This window comes from Coturnix japonica, chromosome 17 (genome assembly GCF_054131305.1).
Source record: "Coturnix japonica strain WE chromosome 17, WE-NBRP24, whole genome shotgun sequence".
In the NCBI taxonomy this organism is placed as follows: domain Eukaryota; kingdom Metazoa; phylum Chordata; class Aves; order Galliformes; family Phasianidae; genus Coturnix; species Coturnix japonica.
In genome coordinates this window covers 4,354,374-4,377,207 of record NC_140679.1, presented here as the reverse complement: position 1 = coordinate 4,377,207, position 22,834 = coordinate 4,354,374, and the positions used below count along the sequence as shown (strand labels likewise).

Below are 22,834 nucleotides of genomic sequence, written 5' to 3'. Positions count from 1 at the left end.
CAGTAGTGGGTCAGATCTATTGAGAAGGATCTGCTGTGGGGTAGATGTGGGTCAGATATATGGGGCAGGAGCTGCTGTGGGGTAGATGTGGGTCAGATATATGGGGCAGGAGCTGCTGTGGGGCAGATGTGGGTCTGATCTATGGGGCAGGAGATCTTGTGGGTCAGATCTATGGGGCAGAAGCTGCTCTGGGGCTGATTTGGGTCAGTTTTTTGGGAAAGGTGCTGCTTTGGGGCTGATGTGGGTCAGATCTATGGGGCAGGTGGTGCTGTTGGTCTCATTGGTGTAAGATCTATGGGGCAGGAGCTGCTGTGGGACTGATGTGGGTCAGATCTATTTGTCAGGAGCTTCTCTGTGGCACATGTGGGTCAGATCTATGGGGAGGGAGCAGCTGTGGGACTGATGGGGTTTAGATCAATTGAGCAGGAGCTGCTGTCGGTCAGAACTATGGGGCAGGAGCTGCTGTGAGGCAGAGGTGGGTCAGATCTATGGGGCACGAGCTGCTGTGGGTCAGATCTATGGGGCAGGAGCTGCTGTGGGACACATGTGGTTCAGATTTATGGGTAGGTGCTGCTGTGGGGCTCATGTGGGTCAGATCTATGGGGCAGGAGCTGCTGTGTGGCTGATATGGTTCAGATCAATGGGGCAGGAGCTGGTGTGGGGCTGATGTGGGTCAGATCTATGGGGCAGGAGCTGGTGTGGGGCTGATTTGGGTCAGATCTATGGGGTAGGAGCTGCTGTGGGGCAGATCTATGGGACAGGCTCTGCTCTGGGGCACATCTGGTTAAGATCTATGGGGCAGGAGCTGCTGTGGGGTAGATGTGGGTCAGATCTATGGGGCAGGAGCTGCTGTGGGGCAGATGTAGGTCAGATCTATGGGGCAGGAGCTCTTGTGGGACTGATGAGGGTCAGACCTCTAAGGCTGGAGCTGATCTGGGTCAGATCTATGTGTCAGGAGCTGATGTGGGTCAGATCTATGGGGCAGAAGCTGTTGTGTTGCAGATGAGGGTCAGATCTATGTGGCAGGAGCTGCTGTGGGGCTGATGCGGGTCAGATCTGTAGGGCAGGAGCTGCTGTGGGGTAGACGTGTGTAAGATCTATGGGGCAGGTGCTGCTGTCCGGCTGATGTGGGTCAGATCTATGGGGCAGGAGCTGCTGTGGGGCAGATGTGGGTCTGATCTATGGGGCAGGAGCTGCTGTGTGTCAGATATATGGGGCAGGAGAAGCTGTGGGTCAGATCTATGGGGCAGGAGCTGCTTTGGGGCTTATGGGGGTTAGATCATTTCGGTAGGAGCTGCTGTGGGTCAGATATATGGGGCAGGAGATGCAGTGGGGCAGTAGTGGGTCAGATCTATTGAGAAGGATCTGCTGTGGGGTAGATGTGGGTCAGATATATGGGGCAGGAGCTGCTGTGGGGTAGATGTGGGTCAGATATATGGGGCAGGAGCTGCTGTGGGGCAGATGTGGGTCTGATCTATGGGGCAGGAGATCTTGTGGGTCAGATCTATGGGGCAGAAGCTGCTCTGGGGCTGATTTGGGTCAGTTTTTTGGGAAAGGTGCTGCTTTGGGGCTGATGTGGGTCAGATCTATGGGGCAGGTGGTGCTGTTGGTCTCATTGGTGTAAGATCTATGGGGCAGGAGCTGCTGTGGGACTGATGTGGGTCAGATCTATTTGTCAGGAGCTTCTCTGTGGCACATGTGGGTCAGATCTATGGGGAGGGAGCAGCTGTGGGACTGATGGGGTTTAGATCAATTGAGCAGGAGCTGCTGTCGGTCAGAACTATGGGGCAGGAGCTGCTGTGAGGCAGAGGTGGGTCAGATCTATGGGGCACGAGCTGCTGTGGGTCAGATCTATGGGGCAGGAGCTGCTGTGGGACACATGTGGTTCAGATTTATGGGTAGGTGTAGCTGTGGGGCTCATGTGGGTCAGATCTATGGGGCAGGAGCTGCTGTGTGGCTGATATGGTTCAGATCAATGGGGCAGGAGCTGGTGTGGGGCTGATGTGGGTCAGATCTATGGGGTAGGAGCTGCTGTGGGGCAGATCTATGGTACAGGCTCTGCTCTGGGGCACATCTGGTTACGATCTATGGGGCAGGAGCTGCTGTGGGGTAGATGTGGGTCAGATCTATGGGGCAGGAGCTGCTGTGGGGCAGATGTAGGTCAGATCTATGGGGCAGGAGCTCTTGTGGGACTGATGAGGGTCAGACCTCTAAGGCTGGAGCTGATCTGGGTCAGATCTATGTGTCAGGAGCTGATGTGGGTCAGATCTATGGGGCAGAAGCTGTTGTGTTGCAGATGAGGGTCAGATCTATGTGGCAGGAGCTGCTGTGGGGCTGATGCGGGTCAGATCTGTAGGGCAGGAGCTGCTGTGGGGTAGACGTGTGTAAGATCTATGGGGCAGGTGCTGCTGTCCGGCTGATGTGGGTCAGATCTATGGGGCAGGAGCTGCTGTGGGGCAGATGTGGGTCTGATCTATGGGGCAGGAGCTGCTGTGTGTCAGATATATGGGGCAGGAGAAGCTGTGGGTCAGATCTATGGGGCAGGAGCTTCTGTGGGCACATGTGGTTCATATCTATTGGGAAGGAGCTGCTGTGGGGCAGATGTGGGTCATATCAATGGGGTAGCTGTTGCTGTGGGTTAGATCTATGGGGCAGAAGCTGCTTTCGGGCATATGTGAGTCAGATGTATAGCAATACCTGGCCCATAGATGTGACCCTCATCAGCCTCACAGCAGCTCCTGCCCCATAGATCTGACCAACATCAGCCCCACAGCAGCTCCTGCCCCATAGATCTGAACCACATCTGACCAACAGCAGCTCCTGCCCCATAGATCTGACTCACATATGCCCGACAGCAGCTTCTGCCCAATAGATCTAACCCACAGCATCTCCTTCCCCATTGATATGACCCTCATCAGACCCACAGCTTCTCCAGCCCAATAGATATGACCCACATATACCCCTCAGCAGGTTATGCCCCATAGATCTGACCCACATGTGCCCCACAGCAACTCCTGCCCCATAGATCTGACCCACAGCAGCTCCTGCCCCATAGATCAGACCCACATCTGCCCCACAGCAACTCCTGCCCCATAGATCTGACCCACAAGAGCCCCAAAGAAGCTCCTGCCCCATAGATCTGACTCATGCCTGCCCCACAGCTGATTTGCCTCTTAGATCTGACCCACATCAGCCCCAGAGAAGCTACTGCCCCATAGATCTGACCCCCCACAGCCTTACAGCTGATCCTGACCCAAAGATCTAACCCACAGCATCTCCTGCCCCATTGATATGACCCTCATCAGACACACAGCATCTCCTGCCCCATATATATGACCAACATCTGCCCCATAGCAGATCCTGCCCCATAGATCTGAAACACATCATCCCCAGAGCACCTTCTGCTCAATAGATCTGACCCCAATCAGCCCTACAGCAGCTCCTGCCCCATAGATCTGAACCACATCTGCCCAACTGCAGCTCCTGCCCTATAGATCTGACCCACATGTGCACCAGAGCAGCTCCTGTCCCATACATGAGCCCCACAGCAGCTCCTGCCCCATATATCTGACCCACATCTGACCCAGAGCAGCTCCTGCCCCATAGATCTGAGCAACATCATCCCCACAGCAGCGTCTCCCCATTAATCTGACCCACATGTGCCCCAGAGCATCTCCTGTCCCATAGATCTGCCCCACAGCAGCTCCTGCCCCACAGATCTGATCCACATCAGCCCCACAGCAGCTCCTGCCCCATAGATCTGAGCCACAGCAGCTCCCGCCCCATAGATATGAACCATATCTGCCCCACAGCAGCTCCTGCCCCATAGATCTGACCCACACGTGCACCACAGCAGCTCCTGCCCCATCGATCTGACCCACATGTGCCCCACAACAGCTCCTGCCCCATAGATCTGATACATATGTGCCCCATAGCAGCTCCTGCCCCATAGATCTGACCCACAGCAACCCCACAGCAGCTCCTGCCCCGTAGATCTGACCCACAGCAGCTCCTGCCTCAATAGATCATACCCCAATTAGCCCCACAGCAGAACCTGTCCCATAGACCTGGCCCACATGTACCCCACAGCTGCTCCTGCTCCATAGATCTGACCCTCATCAGCCCCACAGCAGCTCCTGCGCAATAGATCAGTCCCACCTCTACCCCACAGCAGATCCTTCCCAATAGATCTGACCCACATCTGCCTCACAGCAGCTCCTGCCCTATAGATCTTACCGCAATCAGCCCCACAGCATTTCCTGCCCCATAGATCTGACCCACATCTACCCCACAGCAACTCTGGCCCCATAGATCTGACCCACATGTGCCCCACAGCAGCTCCTGCCCCATAGATCTGACACACATATACCCCAGAGCTGGTCCTGCACAATAGATCTGACCCCAATCAGCCCTACAGCAGCTCCTACCCCATATATCTTACCCACAGCAGCTCCACAGCAGCTCCTGCCCCATAGATCTGATCTACATGTGCCCCACAGCAGCTCATGCCCCATAGATCTGACCCACATCTGCCCCACAGCTGCTCATGCCCCATAGATCAGACCCACATCTGCCCCACAGAACCTCCTGCCCCATAGATCTGACTCACATGTGCACCAGAGCAGCTCCTGCCCCAAAGATCTGATCCACATGTGCCCCACTGCATCTCCTGCCCCACACATCTGACCCACAACAGATCCTGCCCCATAGATCAGACCGACATCTGCCCCACTGCAGATCCTGCCCAATTAATCTATCCCCCATCAGCCCCACAGCAGCTCCAGCACCATAGATCTGACCCACATCTGCCCCACAGCAGCTCCTGCCCCATAGATCTGACCCCCCTCAGCACCACAGCACCTCCTGCCCCATAGATATGATCCACATCTACCCACCTTTGAAGTACTTTGGTCCTTCTCTGCCAGTCGATCGCCGCAGCATCAGGTTGTCTCCTGCTCAACACTCTGTCCTACATCCCTCCTACACAGGCCAGAAACCAAGGCACAGAAAGTATAAGGGATCCCCAAGGGTCTGAGGCATCTTCCCTGCTGGAACAGCAATGGAGGACACAAGACCACAAGAAGCCAGATTCAGGCAGAGAAGCTTGAGGGTGCAGCCATCTGCATTAAGGTTGCTATGGTTTGGCGTTGCAAATACTACTCTGCCTGACTGGGGCAGGGCAGGCTTACGCAAGTGTTTAAGCAGACGTCTTTCTGGTCCTGTAGGAAGCAGCAGGTCTGAATTAAAAGGAGCAATTAGGCAAGGAGTGCCCTGAGCTTGTTTCCTAAATAGAAGGCAGTGTGGGACAATTTGAGGAACAGGAATTCAACTACTGTAATGCAGAGCACTATTTTTGTCGCCTTCCAGCAGTCACTGATTAATGGAAGATTCTTGTCCTTCCCAGACTCCACTGTTGGTAACTCACATCTACAGCCTCTCTGGGCAGCCTGTGCCATTGCCTCACCACCCTCTGTCTGAAAAAGTTTCCCCCTAGTATCTAACCTAACATGTAGCCTAATTCTCCTCTCTTTATTCACAGGAGATGTGCTCTAGACCTCTAATTATCATTCTGACCTTCCTCTGGAGCTAATCCAGAAGCTCTGCACCTTTCTTGTGCTGTGGGCTTCAGATATGGACACAGTACTGCAGATGGGGACTCATGAAGGCAGAGTGGAGGGGAGCAAGAGCCTACTTCTCCATGCTGCCACTTCTCTGTGGATACAGTTGGTCTTCCAGACTGCAAGCACACACTGCTGGTTCATGTCCATCTTTTTGTCCACCAGAACCTCCAAATCGTTCTCCACATTTCTTCCATGAGGAACAGCTCCATGATCTTCCCAGGCACAAAGGTAAGGCTCACTGGCCTGTAGTTTCCCATGTGATTTCCTTCCTGCCTTTCTAAAAACTGGGAGTGATGTTTCCCTTTTCCAGACCCCAGGGACTTCTCCTGCCTTCTTCTGACAGCCATGACTTTTCAAATACGGTGGAGAATGGCTGGGTGAGCGTATCAACCAGCTCCCTCATGACTCTGGGAAGCACGTCATCCTGCCCCATGGACTTGGACATATCCAGTCTTATGAGGAGGTCTTGGACTTGCTCCTCTCTTACAGTAGGAAGGATTTTGCTCCCCTGGTGTCCACCTAAATGTTCAGAGACATGAATGTCATTCACTTTCTAGGCTCTTCTTGTGGCTCCTTAAAGTCCAAGAAGTCTCATTTTCAGCTCTCCTTACGCTTTTACCACACAAAGTAACCTGTTCCAGTTGCTTTCTCTTGTGGAAGGACAAATAAGATTGACAGTGCACCATAAGTCAGAATATAAACTGCTGCTATGCAGAAAATATTTCTGATTTCTTCAGTATTTGTCTGGAAGACAAAGCTCATAGAAAAATGTTCTAAAGTGTGAAGAACGAGCCCCTTTCAGGACTGAAAATGACTTCTGCTTTAGATGAATAACATGAATGTCTTACAGGCAAAAAATACTAATCTGGAAAATATGAAATAGGAGTCAGAAAAGTTCCTGATGAGCTGCACATGAAGAGTATGGCAGAGTTTCCTTAGGGTAACCATCTTCTTTATTACCCTACAGGAATGGGTAACATAACAAGGGCAGGAGTATGGTTCATCATTCCCTTCTTAGTTTGATGGCAGCTCCCTCTTTGTGCTGGGAAGGTAAATAATGATGGGAGAGACCCCTGGGTTTTGGTGGGACATGAAATATCTGTGGTCACAGCAGGTATGTGTCAGCTGTCACAAGGCAGACATACACAGGTAATGCAGGGTAAATTAAACGAGAGCCTGTACAATGAATATGATTAAAAACTGTGTAATAACAGCTCAACAAGAAAACCACTTGAAAGAAAGCAGGGGATCTGGCAGTGTGAATATATGCTAATTATAGAATGGATATTTGGCTGACGTCAGTAAGAATGTGCAATGTGTAATTTTTATGTGTCAGATAAGTACAATAGGCTGTTTTCTATGTTTAAGAAACCCTGACACTTGGGTCTCCAGGCTGTCTCCCCAAGTTATTCCCTAGTGTGCTTCACAACACTAAGAATGTGGAACTGGATCATTCTCTTAGCCCTCTTGCGTTGCTAAGTGTGAGATCCTCTGTTCAGAATTGGATTAGCTATCAATGAGTGATGCACAGATGCTATGGCAGACCCACAGTCCTTCCACTTCTGCCCTCCTACTGCTGACCTGTGAGCGCAGATGTACTGTTCTATAAGATGCTTTAGAGAGCTCAGGCTTAGCCAGTTGCTGCACCCACAGAAAGGCAGAGGGAAGGGCTGAAAGTCTGTGGTGACAAAGCTGGGCTGCTGAGGGGCTGATTTTCAGTTCTGTCACAGAAATCCCAGGGCCATTTGCAGTCCTTCAGGCAACTGCCCATTTGTAATAGGCTGACAAACTTGTCTTGTGCGTCACATCTGTTCAGGCTGCAGAATTCTTGGAGCAGGGTTCATTTCCTATGGAGAAAACCTCACTCTGTTTGGGTCTCTCCCTTTCTACAAAGAAAGGAAAATGACAGCAATCAAAATGATAAACACAAACATAGGACATTGCTTAGTTAGGATGTGTTTAACAGTCAACAGCAGTGTAACACTTATTCCTCAGGCAGAGAAAATAAGAAAACGAGCCATCTGGGCTTGTCTCTTCCCAGTTTTGAATGAGGCAACAGCATTAATCTTTTATTCCCTCCATTTTGGGCCTGGTAAACTTGGAGTTCTGAGAGATGTGGTTTTTGGTGAATAGATGTGGCCTTCAGTATTCTCCTTTTACTCCAAAGTCTGAATCTCTGCATTCCCCCATATCACATTAATGCTTTCTTTCCCCCTCCCCCCTCCCAATAAATAAATAAATAAATAAAAACAAAAATTAATAATAATAAAAAAGCAAGCTCTCAGCTTATGAAGACATAGCTGACAACAACCTTCTGGACAAAGCGTTTTTATGGAGTACAGTTCATATTTATAGGGAAAAAAGATCCAGAACTTTGTGCTCTGTAGTCTCCCAGTACCATATCCCACACATGCTAACACACCCTTAGGACAAAGATTACAACTGGAAATAATGATGTGGCAGTTATCCTCCACCCTGATAAAACTTCATCCATTGATGAAAAAGGTGTGTTCCACAACCTAGTGCTCATGCCATGTGGTTCCTATCAGTGGGAGAAAGTAAGGGGGAAAGCTAGAAGGTACTGTTCACATTAAGGAAATACAAGAGAAGATTTTTTTTGTTTTCCTGCACAGAGGTTGCCTTGCTTAAGCTTTATTCTGCTATGGAGGAAATGCATACACTTTTCTTCCTCATTTTCCCTTGCTAACAGAGGGAAAAGTCTGACAAGAAGAGTTATTGTCACCTTCCTCATCCTTACTACTTGCTGACACTGGAGAAGAAAATCCTCTGGGGACTACATGGCTTTGTTTCTTGGCTGTCTACTGTGCAGTTGTCCCTTCTCTTCACTTTCTCATTTCCTTAAGGGAACATCAAGCTGATGTGTGCAGCCCACCAATAAAAGTCTGTGGAAGTAAGCCTTTCTCAGGAGGTGCTGTGCTACTGTCCTCACTCATTTGCAAAGTTCCCTCTCCATTCTTTAGCATAATCTCCAGGTGGGAATGGCAGGAGGCAGTTACAGAAGGAACTGCCAGACCCCAAAGCAGAGCTGGTGCAGGAGGGTACCACACAGCCATGACTTCAGGTTGGGAACTCAGAAGACCATCATACTTGAGCAAGGAAGAGTCCCTTTAAATAATGAGATGTGCAGAAACACCAATGAGTAGAGAAATAAAAAATCTGGCCTTTTCAGTTTATCATATTGGCTTATAAGTTGTGAGAAATCTATGCTAGTTCTTTGAGAGGGACAGATTTTGTTTCTCTACTTTTCAGCTTACATTTGCACCACTGAGTTACTGATGAAAAAGGAATGTTACCTATAACAAAGATAAGCTTTATCTACTGATTGCTTTAAATAAACCCTCATTCCTTTCAGCTTTCACAGCTTGTAGTCTGTTAATCCCGTCAATCATTGACTTTAAATGTAGGAAATATGTAGTAAATGCATGTCAAGCTCTCTCAGTGTGTGTCAGAGAATCCAGCCACAAGCCTAAGAACAAGTAGGGGCCCTAGCCTTAAAAGAAACTGGGGGTGGGGAGTCAAACCACATTTGGACCACCACCACAATAAATAAAATCCAGGCAAAATATAGGTGAACCATGGGCTGACAGATCAGCCTCAAAGGGTTAAAGTAAAGGGGTCAGCCAGGTTGGATGGCCCTGTTCTAACCTGACCTGCTGGGTAGCAGCGCTCCCATGGCAGGGGTTGGGTGGGCCCTGAGGTCCCTTCCAACCCAACTATTCTGTGGTTCTATGATCCTTGAGAGCCCCTTCCAAATCGGGATATTCCGTGATTCAATCTCGTGTGCTGAGCGCTCCCTCTGCTGGCACACACACATAGCTGGATTTTTCCCTACTCAGGCTGGGAAAAAAACGTGCCAGTGGAGCTGATGAAATGAAAGAGGTCATCGAAACAGAGCCCGTGGGGACTTGAAGGCTGAGCTTACCTTTTCTTCTTAGTACAGTTAGCGATCAGCGTCGTTCATTACCTTCAGCACCATGCAGATAGCGCCTGTATTTTACACAGGCCTTAGAGCTGGTTTTCTTTCACTTATTAACTGGAACGGCCACTAAAAGAATCTGAAGTTTTTCTTCAGTTTCTGATAACAGGGCAACAAGTTTGTTTAGTCACTTCTTTTTTACAAAAGCTGTGACCTGAGGAATGGATTTATAAGCAGAGCATTTCTACACTCATGTAAAAATCCTGTGGAATGCAAATGTCCAGAAGAATTTTAGCACCCACTGTGGGGTTTGTCCTTACAGTGCAGAGCAGACTGGCACATTGTTCAGCCTTGTCTGTTTAGAGCATAAAGTCCAAGAATGGCACCACATGAAAGTTTGTAATGCAAGGATCAAGTACACCTCATAGTCAGCACCATCAGCTCCCACAATATCCCACAGCACAGCACTGAGGACCTGAGTGGAAGGTGGTGGGATACCTGTCTATGTTCCCATGATGCTGCCTCTAGGACACATGCTCATCCCTGGATAAGCAGTATAGCATAAACACATCATCAGAAAACAAAGATTCCATCTTTCTGTTTTTCCTTGTCTATTGCTACTGAATTTCTTGTTCCATTGGGCTCGAATCCATAATGGCTTATATATGGATATGACAGTCCTGTCCACTCTCCCCTCTAAACATGTGTACAACCACACAAGCAGCCAGACACAGCCCTGACACAGTTGCCATTCACAATCACTATCCCCCAGGGCAGCACAGTAAGCTTTCATCCCACAGGATGAACTACTGCTTTAATGGAGAGGGAAAAACACAGGGGCAGCCAGAGACAGCTTTGTTCTGCTCTGGATGCATCTCCAGCAAAATCACGTTCAGTTAGGTGGCATACATCTCACAGTAACAGTGGGCAGTTTGCTATCTGCAGAAAAGGTGAAAACCAAAAGAAGTATTATCCACAAAACATAAAGAAATACTGTTATATGTCTTCTCTTTGAGTCATTATACACAGTCATTACAGAAAAAATGTTCTCCTTGCTGGGCATTGCAGCAGGATTTAGTTACGTCTTCTCTTAGAGATCCACATCTTATTCATGCTTACACCATGTCAAGTCAAAATGAGGACGGGCATTTTGTAGATGCGTGGTATGAGAGGCCAATATTCTGTTAGTAATGCTTTCCTCCCAAGGTTTGAAGGCAGCATCTTTTCCAGCCTCATTTTAAATACTGCATCACATTTAAATCCCAGCTTTCCTAACACAGATGCAATGTTAGGAAGCCATGTGTTTTGCTTTTTGTCACTTTGCCTCATGTTTAATTGCTCTGTTCCAAAGTTTTGCTGAAGGGAACTGAGGAATGGTTTGAATGGCAGTAAATGTGGATATCACAGATCCAAAACATGGCCAGAACTCAACATTGTAAAAGCTGCGATTTGACCCTCGCTCAACAAATACTTTGTACATTTAAACAGGCAAAAAAAGAACCAGCTTTAAACTGAGATGAAACCACAGATCAGAGATGAACATTTCATTAAATACTGGACAAAGCAGTAGAAACTCTTGCTCTCTTCTTGTTTGCAGATCATGAGAGTTCAGAAAAGCCCATGGAATTATATCTGATTTATAATCTGATTTATAAGCAGCACTGCATTGAGACAAGATGGGGATGAAAGGACAGAGCACAGCTCTGGTGAAAAGGGCTGGGCATCACCTTGGGGTGATCATTGTGACTCCATGTTGGGAGTGGCCGAAGCCCCCATCACAAACACGTGCCATCACAATGACACCCCATCAGAACCCCCAGGGTGTTCAGAAGGATTTCACTTGCCGAGTGGCACAGCGAAAACCGCTTTGTCGCAGAAATGTCTGCAAGGACAAACTTCAATTGGACTGAGCAAAGACGCTCCCACCCTGCAAGAGGTGGTCAAGGATTGGCTCGTGATGCTGCTCACTCCCATGTCCGTCTTTAGCAATTGAAAATCTCCTGTACCTTGCTGTCTTTCAAGCGCAAGGTGGTAACAACTGACTCTTCTCCTTTGCCTTTTGCAGCCTCTCGTCAACTGGAACCCAGACTTCGGAGGAGAGAGCTCTCGGCTCCTCGAGCAGCGCAGGCCGAGATCTGCCCGGAGAAGGAGAGCTGAGACAGGCCCCTGCTGCTGCTCCTGCTGCTGCTGCTGCTCCTGCTCCCGCAGGGGCTGCCTGCAGGCAGCGGGTCCGGCAGCCGGCACCCAGGCAGCTGCAGCCAGGGGACCCCGGCCTCCCAAGCGCCGAAGGAGAAACCGCAGCCGACGCCGAGCTCGAGCCTCTCACAGCCGGCCAATGCGTGCTGCAGCAGTCTGGGGAATGAACCAGCCTCTGGACCCGTCCCTGCTGCCACCAAACAGCGGCTGGAGCCCTGGAGACATTTGTACTTCCTTGTCGTTCACCGCTTCATCTTACATGGGAGACAGCTTGCCACGCAACCCAGCGCTGCAGGAATGTCCCTGGCGCCCAAGAGAGCAAGAGCAGCATGCTCCTGAGGCCGGCCTACTTTTCCACTCCTTATCGCTCACGGTGAACATACAGCATGAAGTCACGGTGATGCCAGAGGAGTGGGAGCCTTGGGAGGACCCGCAGCGCCCACCTTTCACCAGCTCTGTCTGGGTAGAGGAAGGCTGCTGGCTGCGCACCGATGAAGATGACGAGTGAGCACCCTGCAGTGGGGTCATGTCGGCGCCCGCATAGTGGCCCGAGGTGGTAGTGGATAGACCGATAGTTATAAGGACAGGTTGTTTCAATAATAAATCGTTTCAGTTGTCACTTCAGTTTGGTCATTCACTCCTTTCCTTGAGGGCGAGATCTCAGATGCGATTTTAATTTTGCCAGTGAAAACGTGCAAGGCTTTGGCTTGGTTGAACGAGGTGTACTCCCGCAGGGAACTCATCCTGATACTTCCATCACCCGCCCCTCATCCCGCCCCGCTCGGCCCTGGCTCCGCCCGGCTCCCCGGGCCGCGGCTGCATGGAGGGCAGTGTGAGCGGGGAGCGCGTCCCGTGCCGAGCCGACAGCCGCCCCATAGCCGTGCTGCCATGCTGCCCAACACTGGGTAAGGCGACCTGGGCTTTCCTCCTTCCTTCGACGGGGCCACGAGCTCTGAGCCACAGGAGCTGCCGGGGCAGAGCTGGGGCCGGGGCCGGGGCCGGGCGGAGGGACAGACGCGTGCTCCGCAGCCCCTTGAGGGCGATGGGACGCGGGGTGGAGGCCGCGGCTGGGCACGGTGCCCCCGGAGCGGCTGGGTCGGACCCGGAGTCCCGCTCGGTGCTGTTTGCTCACGGGCCGAGCTGTGTGCACGTCCGGAGGGCAAAGTGCGGCTGTGGGTTTGCTGTGGAATCTGAATTGAGTGACTGCTGTGGCGTTATTTCTGCGCTGCTAATGAACGGGGACATACGTTGACCTTATTCGTTCCCGTGTGTTGCAAGCAGTAGTCATGAGATCCTGTATGAGTGCAGAAAGCGCCCACGGTGCAGCCTGTGGGCTGCCCTGGTTGCGGCCGTGCCTGCTGCAAAAGGAGCCCACCTGCATGATTCTAACTCCCTGAACCTGTCCAGTTAACATTTCTCTTACCCCTTAGGCTGTTCAACCATCCAGACTATTATGTATTTACTTGGATACAAAAGTATTTTGAGAGATGGTAATGAAAGCCTTGCTAATGTGAATGGCGTCAGCTGTTATCAATTTGGCCTCAAATCCTTTCATTCTATCACAGAAGTCAATCAGGTTCACCAGGCTTGATTTTACCTACTGAGATTGATGATGCATTGGAACATGCTGCCCAGGGAAGTGGTGAAGTCACCATCCCTGGTGATGTTCAGGAAGGGTTTAGATGTGGCACTGAAGGACATGGTTTAGTGGCCATAGTGGGGATGGGTTGAAGGTTGGACTATATTGTCTTTTCCAACCTTCCAAGTTCTAAGATTACCTCTCATCTATGGCTAGTTTCTCATGTCCTGGTAAACCATGTTCCTAAGCAAGGCACTACCAGTGTCTGCTCTCACTGAATCACCCATGCCACTCAGCAACGCCTTTTCCTTGTTCATGCTCTTCCTACCCACATTATAGCAGATAAACAAGTTGCCACTGGCTTCCCTTGCAAGTCTCAGCTGCAGGTGAACTTTGGTTCTCCTCACACTGTGCTGATATGCTCATGCAATATTCCCAGTTCCTTTTTATCTCACTGGTGCTTCCACTCTGTGTGACACCTTTGTACACAGGGGCTCAGTCACAAGTCGTTTGCACAGCTGTGTCAGCCTGCTGGTTGGTTGGACAGACTTGTGGGGATTTATTGGGTTAAATGCAGTTACTTGCAAACTGAGTTTTACTGTGAAAGCCTTAAGGAAAATCATGGTCATTTTTGAAAATCTGCTGTTGAAGGTTTGGTAGCTGCTGAACAAAGAGACCAGTGTCTTGAAAGCATTAGAAGCAGTAAGTGAGCTTTCAAAATATGTATGTATCAGTGTTTCCTTGATGAAAACTGTTCATGTTCTGAAGTATAAAAGTTTGTAATGTTCAGTCTAGGAAGAAAAATGTTGTTTTGAAAGGTTTATCTGCCAAAACAAAAGTTAACTACTTTAGAGAGTGAGAGAGGTGACTTCTGTAGTATCTACATTACAATTACAAAGTTTTTAATTTAAAGAACATCATATATATGTGATCAGCTTCAATGCTGGAGATTGACACTGTGCTAGTATGGTTCTATTGGTTCATCCAGCTCCTTGAAACAAGAAAATATGCTGATAGTGAGATGTTACGAGCTCTCAATTTAACTAAAAGTGAAAGAGGTAGCTTGCCAAAAGGATGTAAGAGTGTGAATGAGTAGTAGAGGTACTGCAGGGTCAAAGTGGAAGATGCCGTATGTATGAATTAATGGAAAACCAGCAGCACTTTGTATGAAATAGATGGAAGGATGTGCAGATTGCAGGACAGTAGATGGTTTTTCATATCAGTCTTTGCCCATAGTTTTGCTATATTTAGAACAATAATAATTGGCTGTAATGTGAAAGTAGAGGAGCATAAGCCAGGAAAAGTTTGAGTTTGTGCTATTGGGTTTCTCATCTTTAACTTAGAGTCACTTTGTTATCTCACAAGTTATTGTGGGGCTAAAATTGAGATTTTCAGTATGGTAATGGCTGCAGAAAATGTTAATTGCTGATGCACGTTCACTTTGAGAAAGATAGTTGTCCTGTTAGTTTTTCATGTCCTGAATAAAGCCAGAGGAAGTCTTTGTGTGGAAAGTATTGATAGAAGCATTGAATAATATGAATATTACAAGGAGTTCTTCCCTTTATTCCTCTTTTGGTTCCTTTAATACTTTTCAAGTAAGGGAATCTTTACACTTTGAGGATTGTTTGCTGGTTGACCATTCTTCGCTGGTTGATGGTATTTCACAGTTTAGTCTTCTCATGATTACTTTCATGTGAGAGGAGAATAAAGTTTATGCATTTGCCAAAGAGATGAGTATGTGATGTCATTAGTGTTAAACTTGTAATTTCCTGTCCTCTGAATTTTCCAGCCATACATACAGCTGCTATGGATATGCTGGGAGGATCCGGAATAGAGAAGCAGTGCAGAAAAACTGACATAATCGCAGATGCTGCATATTGCATTTTAACAAAGCCGAAAACTTTCACTGGAAACTTCATTATTGATGAAGTTCTACTGAGAGAAGAAGGCGTTAAGGATTTTGATGTCTATGCAATTGCACCAGGTAAAAGAGATCTTTAAAATGAGAAGTTTGCGAAGGAAGGAAGGCCATATGGGGAATATGGATATATTCCTTTGACTCAGTCAAAAGATGCTTTGCCTCACGTTTGAGAATGTGGATTCTGGGAAAGCACATAATAGTCCACTGAGGCTCTAATAATCAATGCCTATATAAATATATATATATATATATATATATATATATTTTAAACCCATTAGCAAAAAGAAAATAGACCTGCACCACAAGTGCATGTTTTACTATTTACCAAATAGTGAGATAGTGTTTCTTCATCTTCAGATGTTTCTGACTGAATTTGTAAGAGGCTTCTGGGTCTGATTTTAAATGTACCAGAACCTAAACATGTCACCTCGTCTTCTTTCAACCTGTAGTTCATTTACTGGTAAATTGAGGTGCTGTTGCCTTCAGAATGGATTCCTGTTTGTGCTGTTCACCCTTACTTGGGCTTACTGTTATTGTTCAACTCCCCTTTAGGTCACCCCCTGATGCCTGACTTCTTCTTGGATGCTGAAACTGACATGACAGCCACATAATCAGAAGGCCGTGGAAGGGCAACCTCTGCATGTACATGTCGATTATTTGTGATGATAATGAATGCCTCCTCTATTTCAAGTTACTTTTGGACTACATTCAATCTATGTGGCAAAATCTCTTGTATTTGGGCTGTTTGATTTATGGAAGTGACTTTAGTGTCTGCAACTTTCCCAGTTCATAATCAGCACCTTGTTTTGAACAACCTTTTTGCTTTTTACCACCAGAGTTAAGTGGTATGAAGATTATGAGTAAATATTGCTGTAAAAAAATCACAAGCAATCAGCATATTTTGCGGGAGTGTTACATCTTTCTTGCAGTGTGAGAACTTGAGAAGCTTCTATTCCTACATGAAGTTCTCACAGTCGTACATGATGTGAATGTCTACAAGATGAAATAGAGAAGTTGTTTTTTTACAAAAGCATCAGGTTCACTTTTTCAGAATAGTGATGTTTCTATTGGAGGGCAAATAGGAATTCTGGATATGTTTTATAGGAGTGCCAAAACAAATATAGGAAAGAAAGAGGCTAAGTTTGAAAAGAGCCCAGTTCCCTTGAAAATACTATTTGTGAGTGCGCACTTAGACTTTTCTGCCAGGAACTGATACTGCCAACTGCCCAGATCTCCAACACAGTAGCAATTCACTGAGTAGAATAATTATTTCCTGATACACTGACCTTCTGCATGGCTTTTAGGGGCTGCTAAGCATTACATGCCTTATAAATTGCAAATGCTCTTTCTTAATGTTAAATGAGCACATTCACTGCAGTGTAGAAAGTTGCTGATTAAAGTAGTGAATTGATTCACACCTTAGAAGCTTTTGCAGAAGAACTGCTGAAAACATATATATTCTTAGAAAGATAAGTGAGATAGAGCGTTCCAGCATTTTACAGAGAATCCATCTGTTTCTTTTAGGTGCTTCACAGGCATCAGGTGGAGCCAAGCTTAATAAAGAATCAGCTTCAGCGGGGCCTGTTGCAGAAACATTCAGAGTTATTCAGGGAGAACTCAATAAAGAAATAGTGAAATCCACGCAGGGCGTCTTTCAGTTTGAATTGTCAGGTAAGACCATCACTTGTAAAATTCTCAAATGCTCACTTTTCTAGCAAGAGTCAGTCTGTATTTTCACATGTAAATACTTGTCTTTTATAACTGGTCTAGGAACAGGGACATCTTTGGGTGTGCTCTATAAGATGCTGCCTTTCAGAGCCAACTTCAGCACATGTGGGATTTACCCTGCTGCTGTTGTCACAGGGAGATGCTTTCTGCATCAGCAGCATGTGCTGCTCTTTTGGGGACTGTGGTGTGTTTTCCTGGTGTTTCATTTCTGCTGTGTCACCCTGCTGGCCGTGCTGCACAGGGTCAGCATGGTAGTTCTGTTCCAAACCCCTGCTGCCTCCAGCTCCACCAGCAGCCACTGCCTTGTCCCCTGACACTGTGGCACTGTGGGGCATCTGCTGGGGCTGACCTTGTCTGCACAGAGAGCGCGGGGCAGCTTCTGGCACAGCACCTCCAGCACGTCTAGCACGAAGATGGGAGAGAAAAGCAGGCGGGGGTAGCAAAGGGCAGGGCACATCAGTCCTTGTGGTGCTGCCACAGGTTCTCCCTGTTCCACTCAGGTGATGAAGGAGGCACTTGGTACCTTGACCTGAAAACCAGCAGTGGGAGTGCTGGGTTTGGGAAGCCTCCTGCAGCAGCTGATGTTGTGATGAGCATGTCGAGTGGCGACTTTGTGAAGATGTTCACTGGTGAGTAACAAACGGGTTTGGCAGAACTGAGGCAGCTACTGGTGGCAGGAAACATCTTGCTGATGGATGAGCTGACAGGCTCACCTCTCTTTGTGGTCTTGGAATTGGATGAGCTGTAGCTGGAAGTGCATGGCCTTTAAATTCCCTTCCAATGTAAGTCACTCTGTGAGTCCATGATTTTATAATAAAAATATCTACTGCTTTGTTCAGTAGCTATTGAACTTTTCAGAGCGTAGCTTCAGAAAGCATCCAGTCAATCTGTTGAACCTCTTTTCTGATGCTTTTACAGTAGAACTTGGTAGCAAAGTAACTACTATATGATATCGCAATCTCCAGTTCCTTTCCTTTTCCTGATGATTCTGTGTCTTCTTTTTAGGTAAACTAAAGCCAACCATGGCCTTCATGTCAGGAAAATTAAGGATTAAAGGTAACATGGCACTAGCATTGAAGCTAGAGAAGATGCTGACACAGTTTAATGCTAAACTGTGAGGGAGAAGCTGTACCAGCAGAACATCCAGCCTTTCTTTTATAATAGCAATGCTACATTTTAAAACGATAATCTACTTTTTTCTCTTTTTTTGTGTGTATAACAACTGTGGATAAAATGCTGATCTGTTAGAGAAGATCTAATTTAGTTTTATTAAGACTGAAAGGTGTTTGTGATTAAACAATTCCTTCTTGAGAATACTTCTATTATGTAACTGGTGTTTTCCTTTCTTACACTCCTTTGGAGCAATGCAACACACCTGAAGTGGGTTTTCTTTTACATATTTGCTTGCATGCGTGCATGTCCCATAAGAAGTCTGGGAGGATCAAATATCACCTTGCAGATCTTCACACAAACACACCCCCAGCCCAGACTGCCACAAACAAGGTAATCCCTCCCACAGCACCTGCGTGCAGCACCAGAAGGTTTAAACTACAACATGTTTACAGGCACATCACCTTCCCTCTTTAGCATGGAAAGAATGGAAACTCATGAGAAAAAGCACAAATGCTCTCTAAGTGGACAAGAGCACAGATCCTCCTCCTGGTTCAAGAGCACGTGCAAAGCCAGAGGTAGCAACCTCACAGTGTTGCCAACAGAACTGCTCAAAATGTAGGGCATTTTACTCCTAAGTATGTAGAGAATATTTCAAGACTTAGAATTTATTTTCTAACTCGTGCAATGGTCAAATAGTTTATAGTCTTCAAAGCCTGTGCTCAAACAAAATTATTTGTGCTGTAAAGGTTCCATCCCTGTTGAATTCTGGTAATAATACAGAGAATGTTGAATTCACTTATGCACTCTGCAGTCCCAGCGCCATGAAAAACATGAAGGAACTTTCCTTTTGAGGTGACAGCTTGCCTGTGGCTGTGTGGTTGTTCCCACACTTGGCTACATTATGCAATACTGTATGTGTAATGCTGGTTGCAGCAGTGCAATCAGGAAGTATGCCTTAGGATTGCCAGGGCTGTTACATCTGGAAGGAGATGTAAGCAGATGTGGCTTGTTCTCATCTAGATAAGATGAAGAGTATTGAGGGGATAGTGCAAGAAAAAGAATCTTTCAAAAGCAGTCAAACAAGTGCTTTGCTGCATGATCTGAAAGGGTGATGGTACCAGATTGTCTTGGTGTGAGCACATGGTAAGATTTTTGTGTTAATAACTAAAGACCGTTAGATACGCTGCTGTTCTCTGAGCTGAATAAACATCAGCTGGCGGTACCTCATGTATGAGCAGAGGATGGGTGAGAAGGTGGTGTGTTTGGAAACTGGGGGTGGCTGGGATCTAGAAGATGCAGAGTGAGCTGACAAAAGGTAAAGGTTGAAAACAAAATGGGAAAAGAGTTTTGCCAGTTCCTCAGCCGGTGACCCTCCTGAGAACTGAGAGTGGGGAAAAATTAATCAGATGAAATTCCAGCTCCCTCCCTTGAAGACTGACAAAGATTTTAGAGGCACATGTTCATGTTGGACTACACCTCTTTTCCCCTGTGAATAAAAAACCTTGCTGCCTCAAAAAACAGGGCACCTTACCCTTCTTTGATCCAGTCTTGCTCAGATCTGGAGGAGCTGGAGAGAGCTGCAGCATAAGTATTCACATATAGTAGTACTGTTAAGCACAACCTGTAGGTGACAGCAGGGCAGCAGCACCTCCAGTGCTGTGGGCTGCTCATGGGTGTGTTGCTCAATTCTATGCAGCTGGGAGCTGCTTGCAAAATGCTGAATGTGCTGTGACCAGCACAGTGCAGAGCTTTTACTCTATCTCACTTTCTGCCTTCCCTCGGAATAATGCACCTACTCTATCACAATTGCATTTGTGTAAAAATGAATATTTGAAACCCTGTTCTTTTGGTTACTCAGCTGATCTCCATTCCCTTGTTAGTAGTCCTGTGTTTTTTTATGGCTTGCACCATCATTAGTCATCTGCCTGTGCTATAAGATTCTCCTTTATCTCTCGTTTGCCTACGCCATATTCAAGCATTTCCAGGAAAAGCTCAGGGTATTGAAATATCCTTGAGTGGTCTAAGTATTCTTTCAGAATATAGGAGGAAGGAATGTGCTTTAAGCACCCGCATCTAAGTAGCTTCTGCTACACTCATAAATTAGATCTAATCCAACACCTGTGAATAACAGCTCCCCTCTGCTTTATAGTTTAGCTGTTCTTTTGGAAACCTTAATTGTGAGTATTGTGTGAGAAACAATTGATGCAATTACATTTGCTGGAAAGAATAACGACTGTCACTTCCTTTGGAACAAGGGGAAGTACACCATTTTGTGCTTTTTCTGTCTAATACAACAGCACATGTGAGATAACTAGTGACTAGATCTAAGGGAAGACATGTAATATGTTCTCTCCACAAGTAATTCAGCTTCAGCAGATCCACTGCAGTTACATTTTCTAAGGTACCTCAAACGAGATCAAGGCTTGGCTTTTCAAAAGATGCGTTTGCATGTGGGAGGGAACCTCTGAATGTTGTGCAATGAGCTGCAGCCTCTCTTCAGCCCCTAAATTAATGAAGATCCGTGTAAGTATGTTCAGCACACAATCAAAGTGCTGCCAAAACAGTCCCATTTAATGCAATTATCAGCTACTTTGCACTGTCCGTGCTTTCCCTTTGTTGGCACCTACAACACAATGCTGTCACAAGGGGAGCACGCAGGCACACAGCCCTTGGCAGTCCTTCTACATGATGCTGGGCAGAGGTGAAAATACAAAGAGGCTCAGTGAGGCAGGCACAGAGTGCCAGTGTCAGGTGCTCAGGTGGGGCTATGGGCATTCTGGGGACCTTCCCTGCCCAGAAAGTGTCTTTTTTGGCTCAGTGAGAGTGTTTTGAAGGCCCTCCAGGAAAGCATGATTTGGGAGTGGAAGATTGGTATGTCATGCTGGTCACACATCCATCCTAGTGCAGAACAGAGAGCATTCATTCACACTCCTACTACTGCTCCTTTAAGCTCTCCTACAGTCTGCAGTTCTGATTTACCAGCAGTCAGCAAAGAAATCATAGCTTCTTCCTACTCATTTGTCTCTAGCAGTCAAATAAAACCATTTGTGTCAAACCTTTCTCTCTGTAGCACCTGCTTTGGCCTGGAGGTGTCTCCCTCAGACTCACAGATAAGCATGCTGGCCCTGAAGGATTCCAAACCATGGCTCTCACCACAGCTCCCTTCTCCCCAAGTTGAAACATACCTTTTTACAGTTATAAACTGCATGTAAAGATCATCATACTCGAATAGAATGCACATGTTTTGACTTAGCCAAATGGAACTGTGTGGTAATAGTTACTTGCAAAGAGTTTGCTCTGCTCTCCAAGCCATTTTGAAAGCTGTGTGCCTTGAAGGCCAACTGCTCTGATTTTAATGCCTCTTTTATCCATATTTCTGTGCCTAATTCAGTCATACTGCAAAAGTGAAGGTAGTTACATGGATTTACAGCACCTTTGGGTCTCAGCAGCAGCCTGGAGACACGAAGCACATGTGCTTGGAGACTCATACTGCCCAAGTGCTCTTTTCTTCACCAAAGGTCCTCTTCCTCAGTTAGAAGGTGCCATGGTGGAGCTGCAGGATCCTTCTTCGGGGAGATTTTATCACCAGAGTGAGGAGATGATTATACAGAATTTGTCCACATGGGTGTGTGTGCATGATGACACTAAGCTGAGTGGTGCAGTTGAAGGAATGCCATTCAGAGGGACCTTGACAGGCTTGAAAGGTGGGCCTGAGTGAACCTAATGAGGTTCAACACGGCAAAGTGCAAGGTTTTGCACTTAGGTTGGAAGAACCCCAGGCACCTGTACAGGCTGGGAGGAGTGGTCCTTGAGAGCAGCTTGGCAGAGAAGGACCTGGGGGTCCTGATGGATGAGAAACTTAACATGAGCCAGCAGTGCTCTCTGGCAGCCCGGAAAGCAAATGGGATCCTGGGCTCCATCAGGAGAGGGGTGGTCAGCAGGGATAGGGAGGTGATCGTCCCTCTCTACTCTGCTCTTGTGAGGCCCCATCTGTTGTACCGTGTCCAGGTGTGGAGCCCTCAGTACAAAAAAGACATGGAGCTGTTGGAAGGGGCCCAGAGGAGGGTCACGAAGATGATCAGGGGGCTGGAGCACCTGCCCTATGAGGACAGGCTGAGGGAGTTGGGTTTGTTCAGCCTGGAGAAGAGAAGGTTGCGGGGTGACCTCATTGCAGCCTTTCAGTACCTGAAGGGAACTTACTGCCAGGAGGGGAGTAAACTCTTGGAAAGGGCTGATAATAGCAGGACTAGGGGAAACTGATTTAAGTTGAAGGAGGGAAGATTTAGGTTGGATGTTAGGGGGAAAGTTGTTTACTAGGAGAGTGGTTAGGCCCTGGAACAGGCTGCCCAGTGAGGTTGTGGATGCCCCGTCCTTGGGGGTGTTCAGGGCCAGGTTGGACAGGGCCCTGGGCAACCTGATCTAGTAAAGGCGTATGTTTGGTGGCCCTGCCAGGCAGGGGGGTTTGTTCTTCATGATCCATGAGGTCCCTTCCAACCTGGGTCATTCTGTGATTCTGCGATTCTGTGATTCTGTGATCTAATCCCCATCAGCCACACAGCAGCTCCAGCCCCATAGATCTGACCCATATCAGCACCACAGCAGATCCAGCCCCATAGATCCGACCCACATCTACCCCAGAGCAGCTCCTGTCCCACAGATCTGCCCCACAGCAGCTCCAGCCCCATAGATCTGACCGATATCAGCACCACAGCTGTTCCTGCCCCATATATCTGACCCAC

The 22,834-nt window shown here is 47.5% G+C and overlaps 1 protein-coding gene across 1 annotated transcript; it reads left to right on the top strand.

The window, feature by feature from the left end:
- Positions 1-12,796: 12,796 nt before the first annotated feature.
- Positions 12,797-18,298, top strand: LOC146758090 (hydroxysteroid dehydrogenase-like protein 2). Its single transcript, XM_085518667.1, has 4 exons — positions 12,797-12,926; positions 16,779-16,925; positions 17,483-17,611; positions 17,988-18,298. Exons 1-4 carry the CDS (start codon positions 12,797-12,799, stop codon positions 18,098-18,100), a joined length of 519 nt encoding a protein of 172 aa, XP_085374793.1. The 3' UTR covers positions 18,101-18,298.
- The last annotated feature ends 4,536 nt before the right edge of the window (positions 18,299-22,834 follow it).

Coding starts and splice junctions, on each gene's coding strand:
- LOC146758090 (XM_085518667.1), top strand. CDS start 12,797: ATGGGACGCGGGGTGGAGGCCGCGGCTGGGCACGGTGCCCCCGGAGCG. Junction 12,927..16,778: donor CCGGAGGGCAAAGTGCGGCT/GTGGGTTTGCTG, acceptor TGTTTCTTTTAG/GTGCTTCACAGGCATCAGGT. Junction 17,612..17,987: donor CTTTGTGAAGATGTTCACTG/GTGAGTAACAAA, acceptor TCTTCTTTTTAG/GTAAACTAAAGCCAACCATG.